Source organism: Falco cherrug, chromosome 2 (assembly GCF_023634085.1).
Source record: "Falco cherrug isolate bFalChe1 chromosome 2, bFalChe1.pri, whole genome shotgun sequence".
NCBI lineage: Eukaryota > Metazoa > Chordata > Aves > Falconiformes > Falconidae > Falco > Falco cherrug.
In genome coordinates, this window is record NC_073698.1 from 42,616,205 (window position 1) to 42,630,312 (window position 14,108).

General features: G+C 34.8%; 1 protein-coding gene across 4 annotated transcripts in view; it reads right to left on the reverse strand.

Moving 5' to 3' along the window:
* The window catches only part of KLHL1 (kelch like family member 1), a 240,447-nt gene that overhangs the window by 72,563 nt on the left and 153,776 nt on the right, over positions 1–14,108 (reverse strand). For all 4 annotated transcript variants that reach the window (XR_008731043.1, XM_055702900.1, XM_055702899.1 and 1 more), the window contains one exon: positions 3,778–3,964. Coding sequence is in view for 3 of the 4 variants with exons in the window: in XM_055702900.1 (XP_055558875.1) it covers positions 3,778–3,964 (187 nt within the window). In the remaining variant the exon portion in view is untranslated. The remainder of the gene's footprint in view (positions 1–3,777; positions 3,965–14,108) is intronic.

The window sequence follows — 14,108 nt, forward strand, 5'->3', positions numbered from 1 at the left end:
ATAAGAAAACATACCAAGTTCTTACTAAAAAAAAAAAGAAATCTTAACAAAAATATATTATAAAGACGATGTATTATTACATGCAGGAAGCCTAGCTATGAATTCATTTGCATACTGGATTAAGAAATGGCTTAAATACAACAGATATGGTGGGGTATTTTACCATGCTGCAGCCTTAAACTTGTAAGAGAACACCGCAATAATTCATATTACTTATGTATATGAGTATATATATACACACACATCTACGTATACTTAGAAAGTACGCATAATTATAAAAAAACTTTTCAAAAAGCACAACAGGGAGAAATGTTCTGTAATACACATATTGGACATTTTTTTTTCTTTTATAAAAAAAGAAAGCTATACCTTGTTTAGTAGGTTTTGCTGTTTGTGTATTACACTAATACAAGGACTACAGGCACTCACACTCTGACAATTTAACTTAGTTATTGTACATTTTGAATGGAAATTCAAGTAAGATGAAGATGTTTTCTCATGACAGTTATGTACAGCAAACAAATAGATAATAAATTCTGTCAAATGTTTTATGTATGTGAAGACAAAGTCATTTGTAGTGATTTCCACAACTTGCAAAATGCCATGAAACAGTCTTAATCGATCTTACTTTTTTCTTTTTTTAAAAAATTCCCAATAAACTGAAGATAAAGGAGGTAGGTAGACTTTCCAGTTACAAACTTCTCAGATACATATCTTTAAAAGCAAGAAGTATTACCTGAGGAAAAACAGGATCTTTCCCTATTTTTGCCTTTATTTACAGTATTTACAATAGCTTGTCCAATATTTCTTCAACTATTTAAAAAGTATGCCTATATGAGAATGAAATACATAAAATTAAATAAGGTTTAAGTGAAGTGTGCTGTGAGAAATGTCTTGGTAGAAACTAAAAAAGAAAAAAAAGCCCAGAAAAACAGGACAACTTCAAAGTTCACCAGAGCAAAAGAATAACTTCATGTAGATGATAGATGACATTCATGTGACATAATGATACATAAGTAATAAAACACATATGATAAACAGTATTTGTAAAGAAAAAAAGATTACAAATGATAAAAACCATTAAAGAAAAGGCAAAATATGCTACATGGGAGTTTAAGTGTTTTACTGGTATCACATATTGGTGTATGTCCACTTCTTGCATTCCGTTATTTATTTCCGTCTAACATTCTCCTTTATATGTGCGCTTAGCTTTTGTATACTACTAGATGATTAAATCCTGCTAATCCAAGTTACAAAAGTCAGTGTGACAATATGAATGGGTAAGCTGAATGGAACATTGTAGAGAAGCATATACCTCTAATCTATTAATACAATGCATATTATTAATGTAAACATAAAAACATAATGTAAACATATACTGTAAACATAAAAGCTGTTTTTTATATGTGCCTTTCAAATTAAATCAATAAATAACAAAGGCATGTGGACACAGAGATTTAAATGAGACTTTGTACATTTAGGAAATTAAAATGAAAATTAAAAAATGATCTAACTTTGTTCTTTTTTATTCTATGCAGTTAGTACTATGCTCTGTTAACTTTTCATGTCAGTCATAATTCCAGTCACTGGCTGCTGGAATTTAATTATCAACTCTTTTTTATGAAAAGGAAGATAGCTATAGAACAGGTTTCAAACCAAACTTGATATAGCATGCGAGGCTACTTTTTATGTGATGGGCCACATAACCTTCAAATATTTTCATAATACTAGCACTTACTGACTATTTTATATGCTAACTAATAAACCGCTAATTTACTTAGCTCATCTAATTCTTATATGTAACTGTTTTATATTTGGTAGCAAACACCAGGAGGCATTAAAAATACATCATTGTGAATTGCAATCATCCATGTCAGCATTTCAGTGGAGAAAGTTGTCAAAAAAAAAAAAAAATTGAGGAGAGATAACACAGTATCAGCATCACCTTACAGCCCAAATATTGTAGCATGCTTTATGAACCCAGTGACTTTTCAAAACATGCAACCAGCACTCAGGCCTCCTGAACTGACATGTGGAAGCAAGACTCGCTGGGCATAAAAGCTGGTCAAGGACACAGCAGCATCACAAGAGGGATGATTGAGCAAATTCAAGTCAAGGCTGCACAGCTGCAGGTTCTGGCTTATTGGGAATACATATTACACCAGCTGTAACACAGGCTGCTACTACACAGATGCTGCTCTGACATACCAGGTACCCTCTCAAAGCAGTTTTTATCTGCTATAAATATATGTAAGCCCTGGTACTTTTGTTTTCAGTCAGAGTCTGCATTGAGAGACGGCTTAACCTCTGTTGCCCTGTGTTCTCTCCTGCTGCTACAGAAATAAACCAATTCTGCGTAACCTGAACCTCCAAAATAGGCTGCATGTTGATGCTGCAACAGTGCTATACTCTGTGCCTTTTTCCTAAATATTTCTGTATTTTGATTTGCTATACAAACAAGGAATAGATTTGTATAGTAAGCTAGAACAAATACAGCTGCACCCAAATCAGGTTTATGGTCATTTCCACTACCTGAATACTTAAAGTGTTTGTTGTCATTTGCCCTAAGTAAGAGGAAATTTGTATTTCAGGTTTTTTATGATCCAAAAGCAATGTTCTGTGCAATAACATGCCTAACATTTAGCTACACAAACATTTACAAATGTTAAAAGGACAAAAATAACCCACAACTATAATACTAAGATATATGCATTGGTTTCTTTCCTCAACATTTTCCTATTCTCGCAATATTTCTTTTCCAGACAAGTACCAATATCATACATCTTTATCATTGGTGTAATTTTATGAGAAAAACATGCAATGTCTTTTTGCAGATGATATTGCCACAGCTATTTGGTGAAACAAGTACAATAGGTACATCCAAAAACAGAGTTGTGAAATACTGAAGTTCTAATTTTATATTTTACTTTTTTTTAAGTACAGTTTATTTTATATTAGAATTAATGTTTCTGAAGACATTCTTCGATCTAAATATGGACATGAAAATGTAAGATACTGTGGAATTTTTAGGGAATTTCAAGAAAAAATAATAAAAGCCTTTCTGAGTGTATAGGTTTATAACACAGCTACCTTTTAGTTCAAACATTTTATTTCATTCCATACAAGAAATCATTGGATTAGACTCCTTACCAGAAATAAAACCACATCATCATAATTCTTATTCCCAACAAATAACAACAATATACTTCCATAAAATTTCCAGTGCTTCCTACTTTTCTTCACAGTAGGACAGGGATAATTTCACCTTCCTTTAGCTGTTGACAAAGTGGTAATCTAGTTTAAGCTAGTTGTCTAGATTTATTTCATAGAATATTGACACATTTCTGCATTGGAAGTCCCTGAATCATCCATAATATTTCAGATAACTACTTAAGCATGGAATACTCTGCATATCAAACTGCCATTATTCATTGATTAGAAAAGGTGCATAAACATTTGACTTAATTATAAATAAAAAAAAAAATTCTAGAAAGCTGAAGCTCAGGTAAATTAGCGTTACTCTGGATTTTTTTGTTAAAATTATTTCTGGAAATTGTAATAAATTTGAACAAAGGACGCACTCAAAACTGTTTATTTTCTTTAACAGTATTATACTTTTCTGTAAATATCAGTAGATTTTCATTGGACCAAAAGTCTTGGCAGCATTTCTTGACTTAGACACCCTGACCCCAATCTTGGAATATAAAGTTATTTCACTATTTTTTAATTAAAAAAATGTGATATGACTTTTATAAAGTAACAAATATCCTCTAATACCTTTGTTGTTATCCATTCCTCCAACAGCATAAAGTGTCCCAACTGTAGATTTTCTAGGTTTAGTTCTTGGACTTTGCATGAGAGTTCTTCTTTCTGGTAAAAGATGGTATTTCATGGCTTCCAGAATAAGCTTCTGGCATTCTAGGTCATCCTTAAAAAGTGCATGGTTTTCTAGGTCAGCCAATATCTGTAAATGACATGATCATGAATCAAAAATGCTGGAAATTCCTAGAAAAGCAATACCATACAATGACAGAAGATCATAAAATGGATGCTGTTAAATATATCACTTCCTTGCAGAATACAGGAGTTTGCAGGGATAGTTTTCTTGGAGGATGGACAGGAAAATAAGTATTTAGTTGATTTTTTAAAGACTCTGGGCAACTTTTAGACACTGTTTCACCATCCCTTAAGACTACAGTCTTAACTACTTTCTTACTGAAGACCTTGAAAAAAATTAAGTATTCTCTTGTAGGCTACAGCCTGACTTATTCTTAATGGTTTCCAACATAACACTGAAAAGATACAGAAGACATCTCTTTGAAAGCCTCTTGAATGAACAGTCATATAACGTAACAATATTCTACAATAGTTTCTATAATACTTTACAGGAACATCCCTTATTTCCGAAACCGGACCAAACCAAAAAACCCTAACAAACAAACAAATGGACAAACAAAACACAACAAACAAACAAAAGAACTTGCTTGTACAGGTTTTGAATCTATTGTATTGCTGCATTATTGGCAACAATAAGGATTAAAAATCCAGATAATTTAGCTACCATTACAATTGGCATAAAAGCTATAATCAGTAGTCACCAAAAGAGAGGCTCAGTGCATACAGCTGAAAGAATATTCCATTCTGTTTCCAAGGAAGAAGCCTCTAAGTTGTAAATTTTAAGTGTTTGATTCACTTGCCTGTGTATATATATTTACTGGCTTTTGAGATGCTGTAAATCACCCTGTAAGTTTTCAAGATCCCATTGGACTAAGCAATCTGATCTAACCTCATAGCTGACCCAGCTTTGAGCAGGAGGTTAGACCAGAGACTTCTTGAGGTCTACTCCCACCTGAATGACTCCGTGATTCTATCATCTCACTGATGTCAGGCCAGAAGAGTGCAACACTTAGGCAGATTTTGTGCCATATCTGCCAGACCCATGTTGATATCTCAGATACCCTAAGGCATCAGAATTCAATCAACTCTCAATGTTTATGTTTAGGCAATTGAGTATTACCTCTAGATGCTGATCCCTATATTCTGCTGACTATAATATTAGAGCAGGTTTAAATTGCAAATGGCAGCATATCTTTACAATCTGGTAGATTTCTAGATCTCAGAGAACAACTATCTGAGAGACCCAATTATTTTCAGAGAAGCAGCTGAAGGCCAGGAAGCAGAGAATTTAGTTCCCAGAGTCTATGAGGAGGTACCTCCCTCACAGACATGTATATGCATATGTATGCATTCTGGCAGTTGGATTTCTTTCAAGGACTCATCTATTTCATCTGGACTTCAACGGCTGCTGAAGAATGCATGAATGTCCTTTGTTAATCTGTCAGCCTTTTGCAGATAACACATCATGCTAGGTTCTACCCAACTTCCTGGACATCTGGTACCATAAAATATCCATATATCAATATTGTGAAAGAGAACAACAGGTCGGGAATAAACAACAATGAAAAAAAAGGGGGGGAGAAGCAAAGAAAAAGTAGAAGGAGATACAGAAAGGTACAAAAAGTCCTCCCCACAAAGTAATTGAGCTAGTTTCAGGGAAAAGGAGTACGACTAAAAGTCTGAGAATTTAGCATAGGAAAGCTAGATATACACAAAAAGCCCCTAGGTTCATAGCTAAGAGCAGACTACATTAGGAAGCATTTCTTTACAGAGAGGTTAGCTAACCACTGGAACAGGTTTCCTAGAGGAGTGGTTGATGTCACATGCCTGCCAGTGTTTAAGAAGCATTTGGACAATGCCCTTAATAATATGCTTTAACTTTCAGTCAGCCCTGAAGTGCTTAGGTAGTTGGACTATTTGATCACTGTAGGTCCCTTCCAACTGAATCCTATTCTATTCTATTCTATTCTATTCTATTCTATTCTATTCTATTCTATTCTATTCTATTCCATTCCATTCCATTCCACTCCATTCCATTCCATTCCATTCCATTCCATTCCATTCCATTCCATTCCATTCCATTCTTGCAGAGGGAACAGGTAATATGAAGGAAAACACAGGATTTATTAGTTTGCACAATGACTGCACAAATAATAAACTTAAAATATCTTAATTGTGGTAATCCTAATATTCATATGCTCTTAGGATGTAAAAGAAAATACTATAATAAATATATGCTATATCAAAAATGTACAATTAAGAAGGCTAAACCAAATATAACTTTTTTTTTTTTTTTTGTCACTAAACCTATGGACTAAACACAACACTGTTGTTTTATCACCTAAGAGACAAGAAAGTTAAAAGAATAAAAATGTGAAAGCAAAAAGACAGCTGTGTTCTTTGATTATAATATTATCAGAAAACGTCACTGAACATGGTACAGGTTACTAGTTTTATGTAAATATTCGCAAATAGATTATGCATCAACCACAAATGATCCCACAATCATGAAAGCAAAAATAAATGTATGAAAGGAAAAGACAGGTAAGACACAAAGGGGCTGAAAATTTATGTATCGATATATTTTGGGGACTTGAAATATCTTTCAGTATCTCTGAATAAATAGCTGTCAATGTGCCAAATCTGGATTAATGTAATAATAAATGAAGAGATGAGGTCTGAAGTTTTTCCTCCCAATCAATAATGAACAGCTCATATGCTTTCCGTCATTTAGGTAGATTAGGTTTTTGAAAATTGTCATATCAACTTTCTATGCCTGGTGGGACAAACAGTTTTTTCATCTTACATGGAAAATGAGGTATAGAAGCCTCCGCCCCATATATTTGTTTTCTAAAACTATATTTGCTATTATTTTCTAATAAAACAAAAGTACCTATCATATCCATTTTTGTAAATGTGCAGGGTTATTGTATTAGGAAACTACTAAAACATCCTTGAAAGAGCACCAGCAGAATAATAACTGACTGACTGCAAAACCAAGAAAAATACTGAGATTGGCTAATATAAATTGTCTCAGAGAAATGTTACAAAAAGGATTTGAAATTAAATCTTTTGAATTTGTTACAAACTCTCATTCTGGCACCTTTCTAGCACATATATATCTTTTAAACTAATTATTTTCTACTGATCTATATACTCCAAGGTCATATTCCTTTGACCACAGAAATTCAGTAAAGGGAAGCCAATACCATATACATAATTATCTCATATTGAAGGCTTAGTCATCAGAAACACTTGCCTGTGTCTAGATTTCAGATAATTTTAACAAGAAAAAAGCCTATTTTGGAAAAACAAGCTCACTAAACAGGCATTAATACTATGGTCAGCTTAAAACAATGTGTGCATACATCTATAACATAAACGCTTTGTGGCTGAAGGCTCAAGACACTGGGTTGTCAAGAATCTTATTAAAACAGTATATGAGGCACAGGCAGAACAGAAACAGACACATGCAAAAACCAGCAGAGGTATTTGTGTTCCTTGATGGCAGTATTTTTAAAAGGGGTCACCATACATGGTTGAGGTGAAATCATATTTGAAAATATCCTTAAACTTTGACATTAACATCTTCCTTTCAGAAAATGGCCAACTCCTGAAGTCTGCTATTTTCAGTCCAAATGGCAGCCCTTTCAAATTTTATCAGAAGGTGCATTAAAATGTATACTACTCTGACACACTTGTTGAACTGTATTATGATCTAACATATAGAACCTTCATGTCTAACCTTATGATTGTAATCAAGATTCTATTCTCTCCCCTCATGGCTGGTGAGTGTTTTCACACTTGACTGTAATGGTATTACATAAAATATAGCATTTCTGTATGTTTTTACATTTAATATTAATAAGCTAGGGTCAGTACAAGAACAGTAGAATAATTACTGGATTTTTTACTCTATTTCTAAATATAAGTTGAGCACCACCAAAACTGAATTTATGGTTAGAGTCCAATTAATTTTCAAATGTATTTACTTTACCTAGTGTGTAGAGGAAAACACAATTCTCAGGAAGTTATTTAAGCTACTATTTTCAATAACTTTCCAAAGAGTGTATTCTTATAATCTTGGCACCCATGATATCAATGGAAGGGCTCAGAAACTTAAGAGAATCAATAAATTAAATGCAATTTGTTTCCTAGATATGATGAGAATTTTTGTGTACATGCAATTTCTGGCGTTGGTTATTATGCAATTAGTATTATTAAGTATGAATACTAAAGTGTGCTAATAAGCAGCGGTATTAAGTATATTTCATAACACTATTCGTAATACTGAGATTTTTAATATAACTTTTTTTTTTCCCTTTGAAATTATCTGCACACTACTCAATAAATTAAAAATCATCTGAAGACAAATCATGTTCACATTTTAGACAAGATGGTATCTTCTCTTGCAAAATGATTTAATGTATATTTAGAACTACTGAACCAAACAGTATATTCTGTCAACTATTAATTTAACTGAATACAGGCACAAGACAGCTGAGAAATCAAATTATCAGGTAATGTATTAAGTTACCTATACTTCCTAATGGTTAACGGAATTAATGGAATTGATGACAAGGTTTTTTATGGCAAGCTTATCATATTGGTAAGGATCAAAGTCCAACAATCATATCTGGTGACTTCCTATCAGACAGCTACTTCTTTATTTTGATGTTCCAATCTGTGCCTAAGCTTCTAAAGCAAGTATTTAACTCTATGAGATTGTTCAACTGAGATGCCAGATGTTTCAAATAAAGAAGTAATTAATCAGTGAACACTGTCCTGTCCCAAAATTCTGAGATTTTATGCACAAATTTCAACCACAAATAAAGGCTGAATCTATTGTTCTTGCCAATCAGAAATTCATCCTAGAGATGGGAAATGAACCACAAACCACAAACCAAAAACCTTGTATAAATAAAACTTTAAAAGCAGACAGAAATCTGTGTTCATTTCCCTCAAGAAAAAAATAAAAACAAAAACAAAAACAAAAAAAAACCAAACAAAAAACAACTGCAAACAAAAGATCCCCACCTCAATGGCCAAATCATAAAAAAAATTTTGTTCAAAAACCCCTAACTAAAAAGTAATGGTAAAAGGAAAAGAAAAATAATCTTACGGTGTAAAACATACTTATTCCAAGGCCTCATCCCAACTGCGAGGATATGGGAAAATACTTTTGAGAAAAATATTCATACCTCTCTCCTACCCATTCATTTTAACATATGGACTGACTTGTGATAAACACTGTATTTCTGAATGTCCTAATGGCTAAACCCCGTGAGTGAGGAAAAAGAAACAAGGTTGAAATTAAAGCTACTGTTTAGAAACTAAATGTCATATAAAGCTGGTTTATATCGTCTAAATTTTAATAATCTGCTTCAATGTCTTTCTACTCCATAGTTATCTTTCCTTATTAACTGAAAGTAATCAATATAATTTTTATTAAATCAGGATGCACTCGATCAGGAAATTCAGTTAATAGGGATGTTTCCCTGGAAACCATATTATGTTCTGCTTGCTCATCCATGGCTATGACATCATTAAAAGAGAATTGTATCTAATATTTATTGCAGATTTCTGGATTTTTTAACATGTGGAAATTCAGAGAGCTGTTGCTTCTCAGATGACCCATGTCAGTGCTACTTCAACACAGCTACCTCTAGCAATGCTAGAATTTCTTAGAATAGCAATATCCTGATAATTTTTCAGAACTTTGTGCCACGACGCTTCTCATTTTTCCCAGCTAAACTCCCCACCAAGTTCTTTCCAAGCTGTATTTCTAAATTACTTTCAACAGAATGCTGCAGACAGCATGTGTGCTCCAACTCTGAAGAGCATTCAGTTTGAGATCTGGAGTGAAAAGTACTCAAGTACTGTCAAAAGGAACGTCAAGAAGACCATAAAAGGAGGAGTTTGGTACTGGTACAGTGACTGACACTGGGTGCACCACAGGACTGTGCCCTTATTCCTGCCTGCCTTGCTGTCACCCTCAGCTCCCACCTTCCTTCCATGAGGAGCATCTCTACTTTTACAGCTCCCTGACAGATCTCCCCCAGCCCCTCTTTTATCCCAATGATTTGCAGCTATGACCCAGGTGAGAGTATTAGTGATTTGATTAGTTGATTTGAATGATATTAAGCTAAATCCCACATATTATACCTAAATGATCATCTGAGCAATGGGACGGGTCCTGTTCTTCCCCATTGAATGTGTGGCATCTAGGATGATATTCCGTGACTACTGTGAAAATGGCAGGATATCACATGCCTGGAACTGAAATAATCATCCTCCCCTCTCCTGCACCCCACTCTTGGAAGACACTACAAGACAATGGAAGAGCCAGATAACTGCCTCACCAAAACTTTCATGGCACCTCCATCCTTTTGAAGAGGCACAGAACATGCCCTGGTTATTTAGGTAGAGTTTCCTACCTTGTGAAATGTGTGAAATGTGACAATATTTGCTCAGTCAGGGTGAACTAAATCTCAAATTCCACCACCTTGGTATGTGCATCAGACATAGCAACCACCCAAAAGGGAAGACGAGGAAACACCATAGGATTCCTATCACTAAAAAGAAGCAATTGGATATTTCCTTCAGGATGTGTCAGGGCTTTGAAACTGAACAAAGTGAGAAAGTGTTCCCTGCAGGCCAAAGTAAGATACCAAGAACATGCAAAATTTTTCATCCTCTTTTTTCCAAGTGATAGTTGCTTCCAAATGGGGCACAGGCTCATTCAAAATTATGCTTTATATGGTCTTTATCTGCCCATGTCTATTTACTGTGCTTTCATAGAATCACAAAATCATAGAATGGTTTGGGTTCCAAGGGACCATAAAGCTCATCTAGTTCCAGGCTCCCTGACACGGGCAGGGACACCTTCCACTAGAGCAGGTTGCTCAAAAGCCCCATCCAGCCTGGCCTTGAACACTGCCAGGGATGGGGCATCCACAGCTTCTCTGGACAACTTCTCCCAGTGCCTCACCACCCTCACAGTAAAGAATTTCTTTCTAATACCTCATCCGAATCTACCCTCTTTCAGTTTAAAGCCATTCCCCCTTGTCCTATCACTACAGGACCCTGTAAAAAGTCCCTCTCCAGATTCCTTGTAGGCCCCCCTTTAGGTACTGAAAGGCTGCTATAAGGTCTCCCTGTAGACTTCTCTTCCCCAGGCTGAACAACCCCGACCCTCTCAGCCTGTCTTCATAGAAGAGGTGCTCCAGCTCTCTGAGCATCTCCATGTCCCTCCTCTGGACTTGTTCCAACAGGTCCATGTCCCTCTTATGTTGAGGGGCCCCAGAGCTGAACATAGTACTCCAGGTGGAGTCGCATGAGAGCTAAGTAGAGGGGGGAGAATCACCTCCCTCGACCTGCTGGCCACGCTTCCTTTGATGCAGCTCAGAATACACTTGGCTTTCTGGCCTGCATTGCCAGACCATGTTGAGCTTCTTGTCCACCAACACCCCTAAATCTTTCTCCTCAGGACTGCTTCTCATTCCACTTATCACCCAGCCTGCATTTGTGCTTGGCATTGCCCCAGCCAATGTGCGGGACCTTGCACTTGGCCTTGTTGAACTTCATGAGGTTTGCAGGGGCCCACCTCTCAAGGCCTGTCAAGGTCGTGCATGTAGACCATACCACTGAGGGTGCACTCAATCCCAGCGTCCATGTTGCCAACAAAGATGTTAAACAGCACCGGTCCCTATACCAGCCACTGAGGAACGCTGATTTAGGATTTTGATTTAGAATCTTGAACAGTCCTTATCAACACATAATTATTTTATACCTCAAATAGTATTTAATTTCATACCCAAATACATTAATTTTATTGTAGACAGAAAGCAACTTCCAATTCTTTCATAATTACTCCAGTATCTAGATATATTCTTCCTTTAAAAAACCCTGAAGAGTTCTGTACCCTCAGAAACTTACATGCCAATGTTATGCAGAATACAGGATTAGCCTTATCTTAATAGTATTAATGATCAAAACAGAAGAACAGAAAGCTTAAAATCCTTTAAATGAACTGTGAGTAAATGTGGATTTTTACGGTACATTTTGTTTACCAAAGCCCATGAGTCTCTTTCTTGATCCAAAATATATCTGAAGTTACTTGACAACCTTGAGTCAGAAAGCACATTACCATATGAAACAAAAATCTGAAGAAGAAATGACCTAAAGTTTGCATATTGAATGGTTTTTAAGAGAGATATTTGATTAGCCATTATTATTCCTTTATGTGTCTTCTTGCATGTACAGATGTGTTACAGTTGGTTATTGAGGATCACAGTAATGCAGCTACCAGGAAAGCATAAAGGCTTATGAAATGAAAGGTCATGATTGTTCTTTGGCCAGATTAAAATGAAAACCAAATCAAGGACTTGTATGAATTCCTGGAAAGTATAAAAAACTGTTTTAAAACTTTCTTTTAAAAAAAATGAGTCTACTTTCAAAGTCTTCTCATACTTATGCTGCTCTAGCTGTTAGGAAACGCTGTGCATTTTTGGAAAAAATGATTTTTTATCTGGTAGAAGAAGAAGTAATTATTCCTACATCACTGTACAGGTATAAGAATGGAAGCATTTTAGTTACCTATAACGGTAAATTGAATAAATTGTTTGACACTGTAATTTCTGTCTATAAGAGAACTGCAAAAAATGCCTGTAAATACTATCATAATTGCTGATTGTAACTTAATTCATTGTTAATCTGATTAAAACTACATATCTACACATTTTAAGAAATATCAGTTAGGATATTTATGCTCCACTGCAAACATGAAGGGAACAAAATAAAAACATGTGCTCCCCAAAGTGTTACTTCTTTTTTACAGAATGAATAGTCTGAGCTACTTCTCTTGGATGCAAACCCTCTTGTTATAAAGAGTCTGTGTATAATAATGTTTAAATTTCATTAAATTATTTTAAAACTTTTCAACCTACATGATAAAAGAAAATAATAGTGAGTTAATTGTGTTCATTTTTTGTTTCACCTTAAAAATATATTGAAATGGTCCATTTTTAAAAATAATTCTGCAGACTTCCTGGAGAGAGCTGAACATAGGTTCTGCAACTGGCAACTGATCAGCAAGTTGGGTTTTTTACATTTTATTTACATTTTTCATAGGTAAACTGATCTTGGAGACAGTATAGTTTTCAGGACATTTCTTCAGTGTTTGTAAATAGTTTCATTATTTATTTTTCCAAGAACAGCTTGATGTCAAACTTTATTGTTTTCATTTAAACTAGACCTTCTAGGTGGAAACAACAGTATGCTGAGCTAATGTTATTAACAGCATACCCAATGGATCTACTTCTGTATGTATACATTCTGTCACGCATTAATTAATTCAGGATTCTGCCTGAACAAATATATCCATGTCTTCTCTGGGATTAAAATGACGGGTGATATGAACAAGATCTTTGGTTTAGTCTACAGTTATTGAATAGACATCAGCCATTGTTAAAAACTTAAATAAAATTTATGGCATATAATTGAAATGTTAATCTCACTAAGGAGGTTTAAATCAGGAATAATAGGGTTTCACTTGTGATTTTATATTATTATAAATCTTGCTTTTCATGATCTAGGTAATAAAGGACTTCAACTTTCTATTCTAGAAGTGACAGAAGTTTAGGTTTTGTTTTTTTCATAAGGTTGAGAAATGAAACAGCATACCAAAGGTACTGCCTTTTTTCTGGAACACATGATAGGCTTTGCTCATATCAATTTGATATTCTGATGCAGAGGTGTAATTTTTAATCTAGATTAATACATTCCAGGTGACTACCAAACCTCACCACATTAAGTTTTATGCTAAATCATTTTATCTACTTAGTGTCACAAAGTACAGCAAGAAAAACATACTGAAAATTCTGGAAATTAATATAATATGGACAGAGAAAACTCAGACTTAGCAATCACTGCTGGGAAGTATGATGTTACAAGTAATTTTGAGTTTACCAATTACAAATTATCCTTCACAAACAGGCATTTCTTTAAGAGGGCATGCATGTTTTTCACATTTATGGTGATTATCTACCAGGCATTGCAAGCAGATTCAATCTAATTGAGGGCCTGACATACCCTAGAATGGAACTATGCATGCAAACACGCTTTGTGGGGCTCAAAAAGTTGCATGAGTAGGATTTCAATGACAAGAGACACAACATCACAAATTATCAAACTCTTCCTGTCTAGTTTCC